This window comes from Ylistrum balloti, unplaced genomic scaffold, assembly GCF_031769215.1.
Source record: "Ylistrum balloti isolate Yb309-2 unplaced genomic scaffold, AGI_CSIRO_Ybal_v1 Utg370700, whole genome shotgun sequence".
In the NCBI taxonomy this organism is placed as follows: Eukaryota; Metazoa; Mollusca; class Bivalvia; order Pectinida; family Pectinidae; genus Ylistrum; species Ylistrum balloti.
In genome coordinates this window covers 866567-882978 of record NW_026782420.1, presented here as the reverse complement: position 1 = coordinate 882978, position 16412 = coordinate 866567, and the positions used below count along the sequence as shown (strand labels likewise).

Genomic DNA, 16412 nt, shown 5'->3' with positions numbered 1-16412 from the left:
TTCCAGTGACCATTGTTCTGAAAGTACACTGGTCCACTTTGTGACTTATGACAAAAAAGGTGTAATTTTCTTATTAACCAAACCAAAAATTATTAATTAATTTGTCTACATGTAGCTACCATAATTAAGATTATTTCTGATCTAGACTGGTCATTTTGGTTTGTCAGTGTTTCCTGTTGGGAGAGTTTGTGTAGATTGGCTTGGTGTGATGGCAGGAGGATTGTTGTGAATGTGTACACGGGTTCCTGAGTCTGTAGTGTAAGGCATGTACCTTTCATTTAATCACTCAAGACATTTGGACCATATACCAACCAGGTTACATAACACAAAGAGAGTGAGGTGACATTGTTTTGTCCCTGCCAATTATATATATAGACTGGTCACACAAAGTAAATAGTCACTAGCAGAAGGCAACATCGTAATGATAGTGGGTTTAACTATGGCAGATACTGTGGCTGCCAAGCCTGACTACTATAAACATCTCTGTGTAATAGCCGCACGCCTCCATTGACGTCATATCACCACAGCGAGCAGCAGAAATGCCTGGTCTGTACTATACAACGTAGAATAGTGGAGGAAAAGGGATAAAAAATGTGTTACATCACCACACCATTCAATTTACTGGGAGAAGGGGACAAATTGTTTTAGTCCTGGTGTAGTGTATGTGTCCTATCTATAGCTGTGGTCTGGTTCTGTCCCTGTGTTGTAGTGTATGTGTCCTATCTATAGCTATGGTCTGGTTCTGTCCCAGTGTTGTAATGTATGTGTCCTATCTATAGCTGTGGTCTGGTTCTGTCCCAGTGTTGTAGTGAATGATGTCCTATCTATAGCTGTGGTCTGGTTCTGTACCAGTGTTGTAGTGTAGGATGTCCAATCTATAGCTGTGGTCTGGTTCTGTCCCTGTGTTGTAGTGTATGATGTCCTAGTTATAGCTGTGGTCTGGTTCTGTCCCAGTGTTGCAGTGAATGATGTCCTATCTATAGCTGTGGTCTGGTTCTGTCCCTGTGTTGTAGTGTATGATGTCCTATATATAGCTGTGGTCTGGTTCTGTCCCTGTGTTGTAGTGTATGTGTCCTATCTATAGCTGTGGTCTGGTTCTGTCCAAATGTTGTAGTGTATGATGTCCTATCTATAGCTGTGGTCTGGTTCTGTCCCTGTGTTGTAGTGTATGATGTCCTATCTATAGCTGTGGCCTGGTTCTGTCCCAGTGTTGCAGTGAATGATGTCCTATCTATAGCTGTGGTCTGGTTCTGTCCCAGTGTTGCAGTGAATGATGTCCTATCTATAGCTGTGCTCTGGTTCTGTCCCTATGTTGTAGTGTATGATGTCCTTTCTATAGCTGTGGTCTGATTCTGTCCCTGTGTTGTAATGTATGTGTCCTATCTATAGCTGTGCTCTGGTTCTGTCCCAGTGTTGTAGTGTATGATGTCCAATCAATAGCTGTGGTCTGGTTCTGTCCCAGTGTTGTAGTGTATGATGTCCTATCTATAGCTGTGGTCTGGATCTGTCCATATGTTGTAGTGTATGATGTCCTTTCTATAGCTGTGGTCTGATTCTGTCCCTGTGTTGTAGTGTATGTGTCCTATCTATAGCTGTGCTCTGGTTCTGTCCCAGTGTTGTAGTGTAGGATTTCCTATCTAAAGCTTTGCTTTGGTTCTTTCCCTGTGTTGTAGTGTATGTGTCCTATCTATAGCTGTGGTCTGGTTCTGTCCCTGTGTTGTAGTGTATGATGTCCCTATCTACAGCTTTGGTCTGGTTCTGTCCCTGTATTGTAGTGAATGTGTCCTATCTATAGCTGTGGTGTGATTCTGTCCCAGGTTAGTTAGTTTTGAGTTTCCAAATCCTGCAAAATCATGTTTTACCTTGTCTTGAAAAATAGTGATGTAACAAGAAGTATTGTTTATGGTTTATCAAAATAGGATTATTTCGCAGACATTTTTGAAGATGTGTCGCTAAATAAAGGTTACAGTGACCTTTTGTTATTGTTCCACTCTTCATCAAATGAAATTATTTACAAGTCATAGTTTCTTTCCATTTTAAGCTTCATAATGTTTGTGTGCAGTTAAAATATTTGAGAATTGTATGTCATGCATAAATTAGTCTTTGTTAATTATATTTTCAATGAAATATTGAGGGAAACTGGTTTTAGTACATAAATTCCAAGATAGTCACAAAATCCACCTAATAACAGGGTTACCATGGCATTCACAAAGCTTCACCTAGCAACAGGGGTTTCCATGGCAGTTTCAAAGCTTCACCTAGCAACAGGGGTTTCCATGGCAGTCACAAAGCTTCACCTAACAACAGGGGTTTCAATGGCAGTCATACAGCTTCACCTAACAACAGGGGTCTTGTTATGTATAGAGTGAATACCTAACATCTGGGTCCGTTATATATCAGGTGAACACCTGACATCAGGGGTTGTTATGTATTGGGTGAACACCTGACATCAGGGGTTGTTATGTATTGGGTGAACACCTGACATCAGGGGTTGTTATGTATTGGGTGAACACCTGACATCAGGGGTTGTTATGTACTGGGTGAACACCTGACATCAGGGGTTGTTATGTACTGGGTGAACACCTGACATCAGGGGTTGTAATGTATTGGGTGAACACCTGACATCAGGGGTTGTTATGTACTGGGTGAACACCTGACATCAGGGGTTGTTATGTATTGGGTGAACACCTGACATCAGGGGTTGTTATGTATTGGGTGAACACCTGACATCAGGGGTTGTTATGTACTGGGTGAACACCTGACATCAGGGGTTGTTATGTACTGGGTGAACACCTGACATCAGGGGTTGTTATGTATTGGGTGAACACCTGACATCAGGGGTTGTTATGTATTGGGTGAACACCTGACATCAGGGGTTGTTATGTATTGGGTGAACACCTGACATCAGGGGTTGTTATGTATTGGGTGAACAGCTGACATCAGGGGTTGTTATATATTGGGTGAACACCTGACATCAGGGGTTGTTATCTATTGAGTGAACACCAGACATCAAGGGTTGTTATGTATTGGGTGAAAACCTGACATCAGGGGTTGTTATGTACTTAGTGAACACCTGACATCAGGGATTGTTATGTATAGGGTGAACACCTGACATCAGGGGTTGTTATGTATTGGGTGAACACCTGACATCAGGGGTTGTTATGTATAGGGTGAACACCTGAAATCAGGGGTTGTTATATATTGGGTGAACACCTGACATCAGGTATTGTTATGTATAGGGTGAACACCTGAAATCAGGGGTTGTTATGTATTGGGTGAACACCTGACATCAGGGGTTGTTATGTACTTAGTGAACACCTGACATCAGGGGTTGTTATGTATTGGGTGAACACCTGACATCAGGGGTTGTTATGTATAGGGTGAACACCTGATATCAGGGGTTGTTATGTACTGGGTGAACACCTGACATCAGGAGTTGTTATGTATTGGGTGAACACCTGACATCAGGGGTTGTTATGTATTGGGTGAACACCTGACATCAGGGGTTGTTATGTATTGGGTGAACAGCTGACATCAGGGGTTGTTATGTATTGGGTGAACACCTGACATCAGGGGTTGTTATATATTGGGTGAACACCTGACATCAGGGGTTGTTATATATTGGGTGAACACCTGACATCAGGGGTTGTTATCTATTGAGTGAACACCAGACATCAAGGGTTGTTATGTATTGGGTGAAAACCTGACATCAGGGGTTGTTATGTACTGGGTGAACACCTGACATCAGGGATTGTTATGTATAGGGTGAACACCTGACATCAGGGGTTGTTATGTATTGGATGAACACCTGACATCAGGGGTTGTTATGTATAGGGTGAACACCTGAAATCAGGGGTTGTTATATATTGGGTGAACACCTGACATCAGGTATTGTTATGTATAGGGTGAACACCTGACATCAGGGGTTGTTATGTATTGGGTGAACACCTGACATCAGGGGTTGTTATGTTTTGGGTGAACACCTGACATCAGGGGTTGTTATGTATTGGGTGAACACCTGACATCAGGGGTTGTTATGTATAGGGTAAACACCTGACATCAGGGGTTGTAATGTATTGGGTGAACACCTGACATCAGGGGTTGTTATGTATTGGGTGAACATCTGACATCAGGGGTTGTTATGTATTGGGTGAACATCTGACATCAGGGGTTGTTATGTATTGGGTGAACACCTGACATCAGAGGTTGTTATGTATAGGGTGAACACCTGACATCAGGGGTTGTTATGTATTTAGTGAAGCTTGTTTCCATGTGATCCTCATGGTGGTTCACCAAACAGCTTGTTCTTATATAGCTTGTAGCAAAGATATCAAGCCATACAACTAGAACTTGTTTACCAATTTTCTTTTCACCAACAAACATGAAAAGGGATTTTAATATACACCTTTAGATTAATTCTTCGACCTGAAATAGGTTAACATCTTCCCTGTAACTGTTATCTTTTGTATATCACAGTTACTAAACTACCAATAGATAAGAAGCTGTGATATTTCTGTACCTTTTTGTTTCTATTGGAAAAACTTTGAAATGTTATATCAAAAGGAGCACATTGATGATTTAAATTTTGTGTATATAAAGTAGTCTTTCTATTACAGCCCACCTCCATGACCATGGCCACTGAATATAGATCTGACAGCAGAGGCACGAAAACTCTACGCAAGCAGCCGGAGATAGAGGAGGCTGATGAGGAAGAAAACAGTCCAGGATCTGACCAATCAGATGCCACTATTGTAGCAGGTATACGATTATATTTTTTCTTCCTTATGAAATAAGAATAAGTGGTCACTTTCCGATCTCTTTAATTCTTTAAGTTTTGAATGACCAGCACAGATCCTCTGAAAATTTCATGTACTTATATATGTCAGTATTTAGATTTATTATATCTTGTTAATAGCATGGTCTGTTCCTTGATCCAGGCTTCATTTTTGAGTCCCCATCCCATCAAAGATTCATCTTCAATCCATTGCCCTTCATTTTAGTGTTCTAAATTCCATCACAGATTCCAGTTTAATTGCTTGTTCCATGTTCTTATATAAGCATTCCATTTTCAGAAAAAGTAGATGTCTGTCAGTCCTACGGAGATACTTCTCCCACCACAGACTTAACCACCAAGCCTGAAGTTCTGTGTGATGAAACCAACAATCACACATCACATGTAAGTATTATACAATCCCCACTTCTCATGATTTCTTTCCCACTGATTCCTCTAAAGCCTCACACAGTGCTTCTCACATTGAAAGAACTAAAACCTCACACAGTGCTTCTCACATTGAAAGAACTAAAACCTCACACAGTGCTTCTCACATTGAAAGAACTAAAACCTCACACAGTGCTTCTCACATTGAAAGAACTAAAACCTCACACAGTGCTTCTCACATTGAAAGAACTAAAACCTCACACAGTGCTTCTCACATTGAAAGAACTAAAACCTCACACAGTGCTTCTCACATTGAAAGAACTAAAACCTCACACAGTGCTTCTCACATTGAAAGAACTAAAACCTCACACAGTGCTTCTCACATTGAAAGAACTAAAACCTCACACAGTGCTTCTCACATTGAAAGAACTAAAACCTCACACAGTGTTTCTCACATTGAAAGAACGAAAACCTCACACAGTGCTTCTCACATTGAAAGAACTAAAACCTCACACAGTGCTTCTCACATTGAAAGTTCTTTCTTGGTATTGCTTTAAAAGTCAGAAATCAGGGTCACTATTACTACTAATATAAAATTGATAACTTTATAACATATAATGTTCTCTTGGGCCAGTTAAGCACAAAGACATTTTCTTTCCTTGCATGCAAAACCCTGTACCCTGTATATGTACCCTTGTAAGTTACAAATCTGTGTTCCCTGTAACCTGGTGGTTGTGTAATAGTCTTCACTGTATCCTTGTAAGTTACAAATCTGTGCTCCCTATAACCTGGTTGTTGTGTAATAGTTTCACATTATCCTTGTAAGTTACAAATCTGTGCTCCCTATAACCTGGTTGTTGTGTAATAGTCTTCACTGTATCCTTGTAAGTTACAAATCTGTGCACCCTGTAACCTGGTTGTTGTGTAATAGTTTCACTGTATCCTTGTAAGTTACAAATCTGTGCACCCTGTAACCTTGTTGTTAAAAAAATTGTTCTCACTGTTTCCTGTATGTTACAAATCGCTGTATCCTAGTTGTTATATAATAGTTCTCCTGGTGTGTAAAAATCTGTGCTCCCTGTAACTTGGCACCATCTGATCTATATTGCCTCAAAAGCTTTCAAATATTTAGTAGGTTTCACACTGTGAAGAATTATAGTCCCCTTGTGTGTGGTTACATTCAATAATTCAACCAATTAGCTTTGTCAAGGGCGTCTTGCCTGGCAAACTGGTAAAAAATCATTAAATACATACAGAGTCTGGAGTTTGATCAACCTACACTTGTCAGTCCATCCAATTGTATAGTTAGATACCCTTTGTTTAAAATAATCAATTCTTCAAATTTCATATGATTAATCAAATCCAAATCTCTTACAAGTGTTCTTTCTAATAATCAGAAGTTGTACAAGATGTCTCATGAACCACAGGACAGATTTAGTTCATATTGACATTATAGCATCATACCATCAAGGTCTACACCCGAATAGGTTTTGATGGTCATTGGTGAAGATTAAAGGTCAAAGTTCACTCTTAACTAAGTTATGAAATAAAAAGCTAGTATACAGGATATACATGAACTCCTTTGATAAACAAACCCTTCAATGAACTTAGATCAGAGAAAAGACGAGGGATGGGGGTATATCTATGTGAGCCCATGTTCATTTTGTTTTCATGAAATGCTTTAGCTCCCTACTTGATTAAGTGGTTATTTCAGTATCAATTCATTGTGTTATATAAGAGGTCAAAATATATGTACATTGGTGTATGAAGCTAACATCTGGAAACGACCCCTGAGATAGTGCTGATGTAGTTTGTGATCCTATGCCGTGTAACACCCACACTTCTATACAGGGGCAAACAAGTAAATGTTTTAACAGATCTCAAAATATATTTTGAATGTGGGGAAAAATTTTGATTTTTATTGAAACATCCAAAAGTTGTATGAAATATACTTATATTGCAGTTACTATCAATTGAAATGCATGATCTTTAAAACTTACGATGAATTTCAAAATTATTCAGGGTGAATATATGAAGTTCTGAAAGCAAATGTCCAACACATTTACACTAATTCCATAACACAGTTTGGCTTCCTGCCAGTTACAACATGCCTGCTGTTTGCTGCCATTTTAAATGTATGTCCATATGCACATAGAGGTGCTTGGATGCTAGTTCAATTGAATTATCAGGTTGTTGTATCTTGGCTAATACATGTTAAAGTGCACCTTTATTTCTGGTATATTGTATGAGAAGTGTAAGTACAGATACACATCTTAAAATAGGTCCATGAGCTGCTTATGAAAATTATAGCTCAACATAAGGTATGAAGAATTCAGTTGGTCTTGATCATGATATTACAAAGCTGTTTGATTTATCTAAATGCCATATTGTAAAGTTTATCCCTGGAATTAAATCTTACACTGGTATCCTGGAACACCGCTCTGTTTATGAGGACAAGGTGAGTACCATTATATATGTGAAGCATGTGTTCACTGTATGTCTGCTAGGATTCAAACATGTAATTGCAAGGTCAATGCCCCCAAGGTTGATACTTTCTAGACGAGTCATAAACAAGCAACAATCGTGACAGAAGCATTGGTGTTATCATTGATATTTCTATTATCATCCTTACAGTATTTAATAGTTCATTGTCATTACAGGTTCACCCTAAAATCAAGCAGCTTACTAGGAGTCAGGCATTTGAAGACCACTCTCCCCCACCAGAACAACAATGTTCCCACAGCAGTCCGGACCTGCCGGGAACCAATGGCGTGTACTTAAAAGCACAGGTGAGTCTTTCTGACACATGATTCAGCATCAACAAACCTCCGACTGTTATGTAGTAGAGCATTGGTGCACAAATGTCAGAAACATGGATCAAGTACTATTAAGACAATTCAAATAAAAGAATACCTTAATAAGTAAGAGTTGATGAACAGCCAAGTTCCTTCTGTGCTTTGCTCTTGATTTATTTATTCCTAGTTTCAGTATATCCGCCCCACAAGGTATATGGAATGTTGAGTAAATTCTCTGAATTTCACCTAATGTGTACAGCTTTGCTATCATGCACAAATGTGCCTCATTAATATGTTAAGTGTATTTTGATAAAGCAAGGGTAACTCTGACTCTAAATGTTAAATTTTCAAAATCTGAATTTTCAAAAAAAAAAAACTGGTTATGGTTTAACATGACACAATTGTCGATTGATACTTTAAACCCTCAGCCTTACTTATTTGGTACAATAATTGACCATTGATACAGGACAGCCTAATCCACATGTGTTATTGTTATTTTTTTTATAGTACTGGCTTTTTGGCCTTTTTATTCTCTGCTTTTCAAAGAAAAAAGAGGGATATGAAATTGAGGATGGGCATATGTCCCACTTGTTTCCATTCAACTACTGGTGGTTATTTATAGATGTTCATGCATAATTCATTAGGTGCTTCATTTTTTATTGGCCCATTGGTTTCCAAACAATAACTTCACTAAATGTACATGGATTTTGATCAAATTTGGTCTGCAAGTATATCTATCGACTCGTTTCATTGACTTTTATACATGATCAATTAGGTACTTGACTTCTGATTGCAAACTTGTTTCTTTGTTTTAACTTTGCTAAATACCAATGAATTTCAAGGGAATTTGGTTAATGATGCATTTAAATATCCTTTAGCCAGATTTAACTGCCATACAAATTAATTCTTGAAAGAAGGGATATAAATTCTGCCAACTTGCTTGTTGAACTTAACTTGACTAGTCACACTTGTTGACTCGGACCTTTCAGATAATGCATGTTTTATTTCTGTCCAGTTCCACTGTGCTTGACTTCTCATCAGGTTTAGTTCCTGTCAGCTTCCACTGTCCTGAATTTCTCAGTTAGTGGTTCCACTCTGCTAAGTTTGTCAAATTCCTTTTTCTGAATTTTTCAAAAAAAATTTTCATGTCAGTTTCCACTCTGCTGAATCAGTCAACAGACTTAATTCATGTTGGGCTACACTTCCCTGAATTTGTCTGTAGATGTATAAGTCAGTTGCCTCTCTCCTGAATTTGTCAACATATTTTGTTCCTGTTAGGTTCCACTTCACTGAATTTGTCAATATATTTTGTTCCTGTTAGGTTCCACTTCACTGAGTTTGTCAATATATTTTGTTCCTGTTAGGTTCCACTTCACTGAATTTGTCAATATATTTAGTTCCTGGTAGGTTCCACTTCACTGAATTTGTCCACAGACTTTGTTCCAGTCAGGTTCATGAGTATTTTTTAGGGCAATTCTAAAAATAAAATGATCTTGGCTTGAAATAAACTGATTTAAACAAAAGACTATACATGCTGTTTGAGTACGTTTCAAATTAAACATAAAGCAGCCTGGTAAACATATCATTTTGTTTGAAGACATCGAAGGGGACGTTAGAGAAGACTGGATCCCAGAGTTCTGAGGCGGGTACCTCATCCAGCTGGTCACGAGGTAAGCCTTCCTCTTGCTTGTTTGGAAAATCAATTAATGGATACAGTGAACTTTTTTTCTCCTCAAACTGGTTGGTATGAATATATATATATTGAACATTGTTTGACTGTAGATTGACACTTACTGTCTGTCAGTCAGTTTATCCAGTTATTCATATACTAAACTTGATATGTGAAAGAGGAAATCAAAATAGGTTGGAAGAAATATCAAGATTTGGATGGGGAGGTGCTCCAGCTTTAGCAGCCACACAATCAGTAATCAAAGAATCGAATGTTACATAATTATAGACTCCCTCCATTTATCTCCAGGTACAGCAGGCCTTGTGGTGAAGAATGGAGGTTGGTGTAAAATGAGTCTTTAACTGATACTGATCTGTTGACAATTTGTTTTGTGAATACTAAAGCTGATGTTTTAGTTTTCATTGTTGTTAATGGTTGATAAATGACTTGACTTTCAGATTCCAGTCTAGACAAAGGAACATATAAAGATTCCACTGGCATTAACCTTGAAGACTTCATTAGGAAGACTATGAACAAAACCCCAAAAGACAGAAACATGCTCCTCAAATTGGAGACAGACCTAACCAATTTCATTAATGAACCAAAGTAAGTATTAATCTTTGTACATAGTAGAACTATCTGCCATTGCAAAGTTTGTATGTTGGCATTGAGTGGGTATTGGTACTGTTTTATACTGTAAGTAACCTTATTATAAGTATGAGCACCATTCATTTCATGGTGTTGATATGTTCCTGGCATGAAGCCTGATAAAGTTTGTGAAAAGAAAGAACTTGGTCACATAAGTAAAAATTCTTAAAGCACTTCAAAGGATTTTTGATTTAACAAAATGCCTAGAATCATTGCTGGTAGTCTTGGGGATGAAGCCTGACTAAGTTTGTTTGGAAAAAATGACCTTGACCTGTATGAGAGTTCTCTGGGGTTAGATTTGTTAAAACCTCTGATGGACATCTTCTGATTAACCAAAAGGCCTGAAATCATGATATTTGGCTGGAAGGTTGCAGGGATGAAGCTCAGTAGAGTTTGCAAAAAGAAATGACCTTGACTTGTATGAAAGGTCACTGATCAAATTTGTTTTAACAATCAAAAAAACATTCTTCTGATCAATCACTTGTCCTTAATTTATGATATTTATCTGGTAGGTTCCAGGATAAAACTCTGCAAAATATGTGAATAGATATTTGATTAATCATATTCATGCAAAATGTTTAGCAGCTTACAGTTGGTTTGAATGTGACCTGTATCAAGTTTCATGTGAAGGGTCCCTTGGTCCGTTGTTAAGGCTGTTGATTTTGAAAGTGATTTTTGGAAAAAATTGGCTGACAGGCAGCTGTTTTAGATTTTCACCTGGAAACTGGTATTACTATTTAATTGTCAGAATATTTGAATGGACAATATCCAAATTTTACATGTAAGCTCACTTATGTCATTTAGAGATGTTTTATCTTTGAATGTTATAATCTATTTCATGTTTTCTTTAGGTTTTGAGAAGCTGTATTTAGTGTACTTGATCATATAAAAATTGAATGTTAACCAAAACTTTAACAACATTGCAGGCACCATTACCTCAAATTTCCACAGATGTCCTCATATGATCGTATGTTAGTTCATCGTATTGCTGCCTTTTTTGGCCTTGACCACAATGTAGACCAGACTGGCAAATGTGTCATTGTGAACAAAACTTCCAACACGCGAGTGTAAGTATCTGTCATCTTCGATTAAATTGAGGGTAATTAGCAGGCTGTTTTGTGTTGTTTCAATTGACTTTCATAGTACATTTTTCCATCTAATGTCAGTATGGAAAATAATCAGCCCAACACTTGTTTTAACAATAATCTTGTTACCATCTCAACTACTGTTGATTAATTGCCATCTAGTAACAGATGAAGGTAATGATGTGGAAAAGTCACACATGGATTTTCTTATCGGTCATGGTTAATATGGTTGTAAGTGTTTGTCCAGTCAAGAAAGATTTGATAATGATAAAATCATGATTCAGTGAAGAATATAATTTATTTATACAACCCAAAATATGTGTTATACTGCAAATTGAATATCAACTGGATTTCTATACAAAAAGTGGGCATAGTATTATCCCTGGTGGGTAAAGCCCTTCATGTTTGAAATATCTATTGTCCTAATTGATAAAGTATCAGATGGGTAAAATATCAAATGCATAATTGGTTAAACACCTGATGGGTAAAGTACCCAGTGCCCTGATGGGTAAAGTACCTAATGCCCTGATGGGTAAAGTACCTAATGCCCTGATGGATAAACCTAATGCCCTGATGGGTAAAGTACTTAATACCCTGCTGGGTAAAGTATCTAATGCCCTGTTGGGTAAAGTACCTAATACCCTGCTGGGTAAAGTACCTAATGCCCTGATGGGTAAAGTACCTAATGCCCTGACGGGTAAAGTATCTAATGCCATGACGGGTAAAGTACCTAATGCCCTGATGGGTAAAGTACCTAATGCCCTGATGGGTAAAGTACCTAATACCCTGATGGGTAAAGTATCTAATGCCCTGATGGGTAAAGTACCTAATGCCATGATGGGTAAGTACCTAATGCCCTGCTGGGTAAAGTACCTCATTCACTGATTTTTCCCCTGCTTTTGCTGAATGTAGATTTTAGCTCACCTGGCCTGAAGGGCCTAGTGAGCATATTCTATGGCGCAATGTCCAGCGTCTGGCAGCAACTTTTTTATTTAAACAATAACCAATAGACCAAATGTTTGATATTTGGCTGGTTTGGACTTAGGATGAAGCCCTATAAAGCTTACGAAAATTAAATGACCTTTGCTTATATTCAAGGTCAAAGGAGTCAGATTTTCTTAAAGGGTTTATATTACTTTTTCTCATAAAGTAAAAGGCCTAGAGGCATGGTATTTGGCTGGTATGTTCTGAGGAAGAAACCCAACATAGTTTGCAAAAAGAAATAACCTTGAAGTATATTTAAAGTTGCAGAGGTCAAATTTGTTAAAATCTTTAAATAATTTCTTCCAATGGACTAAAATGCTTAGAAGCATGATATTTGCCTGATATATATACCAGGTTAGTGCTGCAGGCCCATTGGGCCTCTTGTTTGTCTGTGCCATTGAGCTCTTAGAGTATCCATCTGCAGATAAAGAAAATTGTATGTCTGTACTGTCTTATGTAGAGTAATTGTAAATCATGACTTGTGGAAACAGATTTAAAACCATTTTTGAAAGTTATTGAGTTTAGGTACTGACATCCCATATATATAATGTATCACTGAAAACTTACACATTTCAAGGGTTATTGTATGTAAACATCAGTTTATTACTTATTCTGATCTACGGTATGATAATCTTACAAATTTTCACTACTGTTGTTAGCAGAAGAATAATAAAAATCTGCCCCCTCTATTTCTAATGCCTTTTTCCTGTTTAGATTAGCAAACCATAAAAAATATGTGAAGATTGAGGCACCTTGGGCCTCTTATATTATAAAGAATCATAGCCAGAGAAAGTAATGTGCAAATTGAAAGTGATGGTATAGTATTTTATGTGGGAGGGAAGGCAGTTAGTGAAAAGCATTAGGTAGTAATCTTGGCCAACACTGTTGTGCCTTGAAAGTGTTCTTTATAAATCTGTATTTATAGACTGCAGAGGGTTAACATAGTTTGTTCCTAATTGTGTGGGAGGGTGTATAAATAACCCAGTCTTATGTCACTAGGCTGTCAGAGTGAAAACACCTGTAATGTAGCCATTAAAAGTAACTAACCAAGAGTATGGAGTAAATAGTAAGGCACACTGTAGGGGAGGGTTGTGTACAAAAAAGTGTTAACTGTGAGAATCACGGTAGGGGAGGGTTGTGTACCAAAAGGGTTATCTGTTAGAATCACGGTAGGGGAGGGTTGTGTACCAAAGGGTTGTGTACCAAAAAGTGTTAATTGTGAGAATCACTGTAGGGGAGGGTTGTGTACCAAAAGGGTTATCTGTGAGAATCACTGTAGGGGAGGGTTGTATACCAAAAAGTGTTAACTGTGAGAATCACTGTAGGGGAGGGTTGTGTACCAAAAAGTGTTAACTGTGAGAATCACTGTAGGGGAGGGTTGTGTACCAAAAAGTGTTAACTGTGAGAATCACTGTAGGGGAGGGTTGTGTACCCAAACGTTTAACTGTGATAATCACTGTAGGTGAGGGTTGTGTACAAAAACGGTTATCTGTGAGAATCACTGTAGGGGAGGGTTGTGTACCAAAAAGTGTTAACTGTGAGAATCACTGTAGGGGAGGGTTGTGTACCAAAAGGGTTATCTGTGAGAATTACGGTAGGGGAGGGTTGTGTACCAAAAAGTGTTAACTGTGAGAATCACAGTAGGGGAGGGTTGTGTATCAAAAAGTGTTAACTGTGAGAATCACGGTAGGGGATGGTTGTGTACCAAATAGGTTATCTGTGAAAATCACTGTAGGGGAGGGTGGTCTACCAAATGGGTTATCTGTGAGAATCACTGTAGGGGAGGGTGGTCTACCAAAAAGTGTTAACTTTGAGAATCACTGTAGGGGAGGGTTGTGTACCAAAAAGTTTAACTGTGAGAATCACTGTAGGGCAGGGTTGTGTACCAAAAAGTTTAACTGAGAATCACTGTAGGGGGAGGGTTGTGTACCAAAAAGTTCAACTGTGAGAATCACGGTAGGGGATGGTTGTGTACCAAATAGGTTATCTGTGAGAATCGCTGTAGGGGAGGGTTGTGTACCAAAAAGTTTAACTGTGAGAATCACTGTAAGGCAGGGTTGTGTACCAAAAAGTTTAACTGAGAATCACTGTAGGGGAAGGGTTGTGTACCAAAAAGTTTAACTGTGAGAATCACGGTAGGGGAGGATGTGTACCAGGAGTGTCAATTGTGAGAATCACTGTAGAGGAGGGTTGTGTACCAAAAAGGGTTATCTGTGAGAATCACTGTAGGGGAGGGTTGTGTACCAAAAAGTTTAACTGTGAGAATCACTGTAGGGGAGGGTTGTGTACCAAAATGTTTAACTGTGAGAATCACTGTAGTGGAGGGTTGTGTACCAAAAGGGTTATCTGTGAGAATCACTGTAGGGGAGGGTGGTGTACCAAAAGGGTTATCTGTGGGAATCACTGTAGGGGAGGGTTGTGTACAAAAACGGTTATCTGTGAGAATCACTGTAGGGGAGGGTGGTGTACCAAAAGGGTTATCTGTGAGAATCACTGTAGGGGGAGGGTTGTGTACCAAAAAGTTTAACTGTGAGAATCACTGTAGGGGAGGGTTGTGTACAAAAACGGTTATCTGTGAGAATCACTGTAGTGGAGGGTTGTGTACCAAAAGGGTTATCTGTGAGAATCACTGTAGGGGAGGGTGGTGTACCAAAATGGTTATCTGTGAGAATCACTGTAGGGGGGAGGGTTGTGTACCAAAGGGGTTATCTGTGAGAATCACTGTAGGGGAGGGTGGTGTACCAAAGGGGTTATCTGTGAGAATCACTGTAGGGGAGGGTGGTGTACCAAAAGGGTTATCTGTGAGAATCACTGTAGTGGAGGGTTGTGTACCATAAGGGTTATCTGTTGGAATCACTGTAGGGCTGAGTTGTGTATCGGAAGGATAAATTGTGAGAATCACTGTTTAGGAGGTACGAATGTCTGGAGAATAAACTGTTGAGCTTCAATCTAGGAGAAATTTGTATACCAGAAGGGTAAACTTTTATGATCACTGTAGGAAAGAGGGGTGTAACAGAAAGGTTAAGTGTGAGAACAACTGTAGAGGAAGGCTATGTATTATGAAGATACTTTTGTGAGACTAATGTCTGTTAATAGATAGATATTACTTATGGTTATGTGATTTCTAGTAAAGAAGGATGGGTGTTTCTGATTCATTGTAATTTTTTATATTTGCAGACCTGAGTTTAACTTTAAAGAACACATAGATGCTCGTGATTCCCAGAAAAAAATAACAGGTATCATGAGGAGGATGGGTGTCGGCAGCCTAGATGAAAAAGAGGTAATGTCTGTTGATCCTCTAGAGCTTGGTTATGATATGTTTTCTTCATTGTATTGTAATATTCGGTTATTAATTGCTGATAAAAATCATGGAAAGGTTTCTGGAATTCCCTATTAAAATTCAGTCCACTTCCTTTCCAGTTTAAATCAGATGTGTTCATAAAATTAATATGAATGGCTTGATTGTAGTTCCCTAATGGCTTCAAGGTACTGGAGGGCATGTTTTTGAAAGTCTTGAAATATCTGTGGAGGAAGGGTTTTATCATTTTCTTACCTACAACCAGGTCATATGACTTTGTGATTACATGTAAAAACGTAACAATGGAAATCTGTCCTATCTGTTATATCTCAGGTTCTCTTAGTCATACAACATCTGCCCCTCAGATTCATATAATCCAATGTTTCGTAATTTTTGATGTAGAAGGCATTTCCTGGTGGTGAATAAATGAACTTTGCAAAAATGCAGACTGTTTGTGATATTTTTACCACATTATGAAATGTTAAACTAGTCACTGTTTCATCACTCACATTTACCAGTCCAAACCTTGGGCATTATTTAAAGTCTAAGAGGACAGTATAAAATATTGTGTTACATTGGTTACCATTATAGAATTTTGTATTTTGATTGAACAGAGCTATTCTAAAAGTCTCGAGAAGCCTATGTTAGGACAGAAGAAAGCACAGTCATTTGAGGAAAGGCAGCAACAGTACGAGAAAGTACGACAGAAAATTTTCAACAGTTGTGATGAGGTTAGTTCCCAAGATAACAAAACATTGTTTAGATACACTTCTGA

At 38.3% G+C, this 16412-nt stretch overlaps 1 protein-coding gene across 1 annotated transcript in view; it reads left to right on the top strand.

The window, feature by feature from the left end:
• The window catches only part of LOC132557612 (cAMP-regulated phosphoprotein 21-like), a 49547-nt gene that overhangs the window by 24821 nt on the left and 8314 nt on the right, over positions 1-16412 (top strand). Inside the window, exons 2-9 of the mRNA XM_060222119.1 lie at positions 4617-4758; positions 5073-5176; positions 7819-7947; positions 9551-9623; positions 10081-10228; positions 11197-11337; positions 15517-15619; positions 16252-16368. Of these exons, the coding sequence (XP_060078102.1) occupies positions 4626-4758; positions 5073-5176; positions 7819-7947; positions 9551-9623; positions 10081-10228; positions 11197-11337; positions 15517-15619; positions 16252-16368 (948 nt within the window). The 5' untranslated portion in view covers positions 4617-4625. The remainder of the gene's footprint in view (positions 1-4616; positions 4759-5072; positions 5177-7818; positions 7948-9550; positions 9624-10080; positions 10229-11196; positions 11338-15516; positions 15620-16251; positions 16369-16412) is intronic.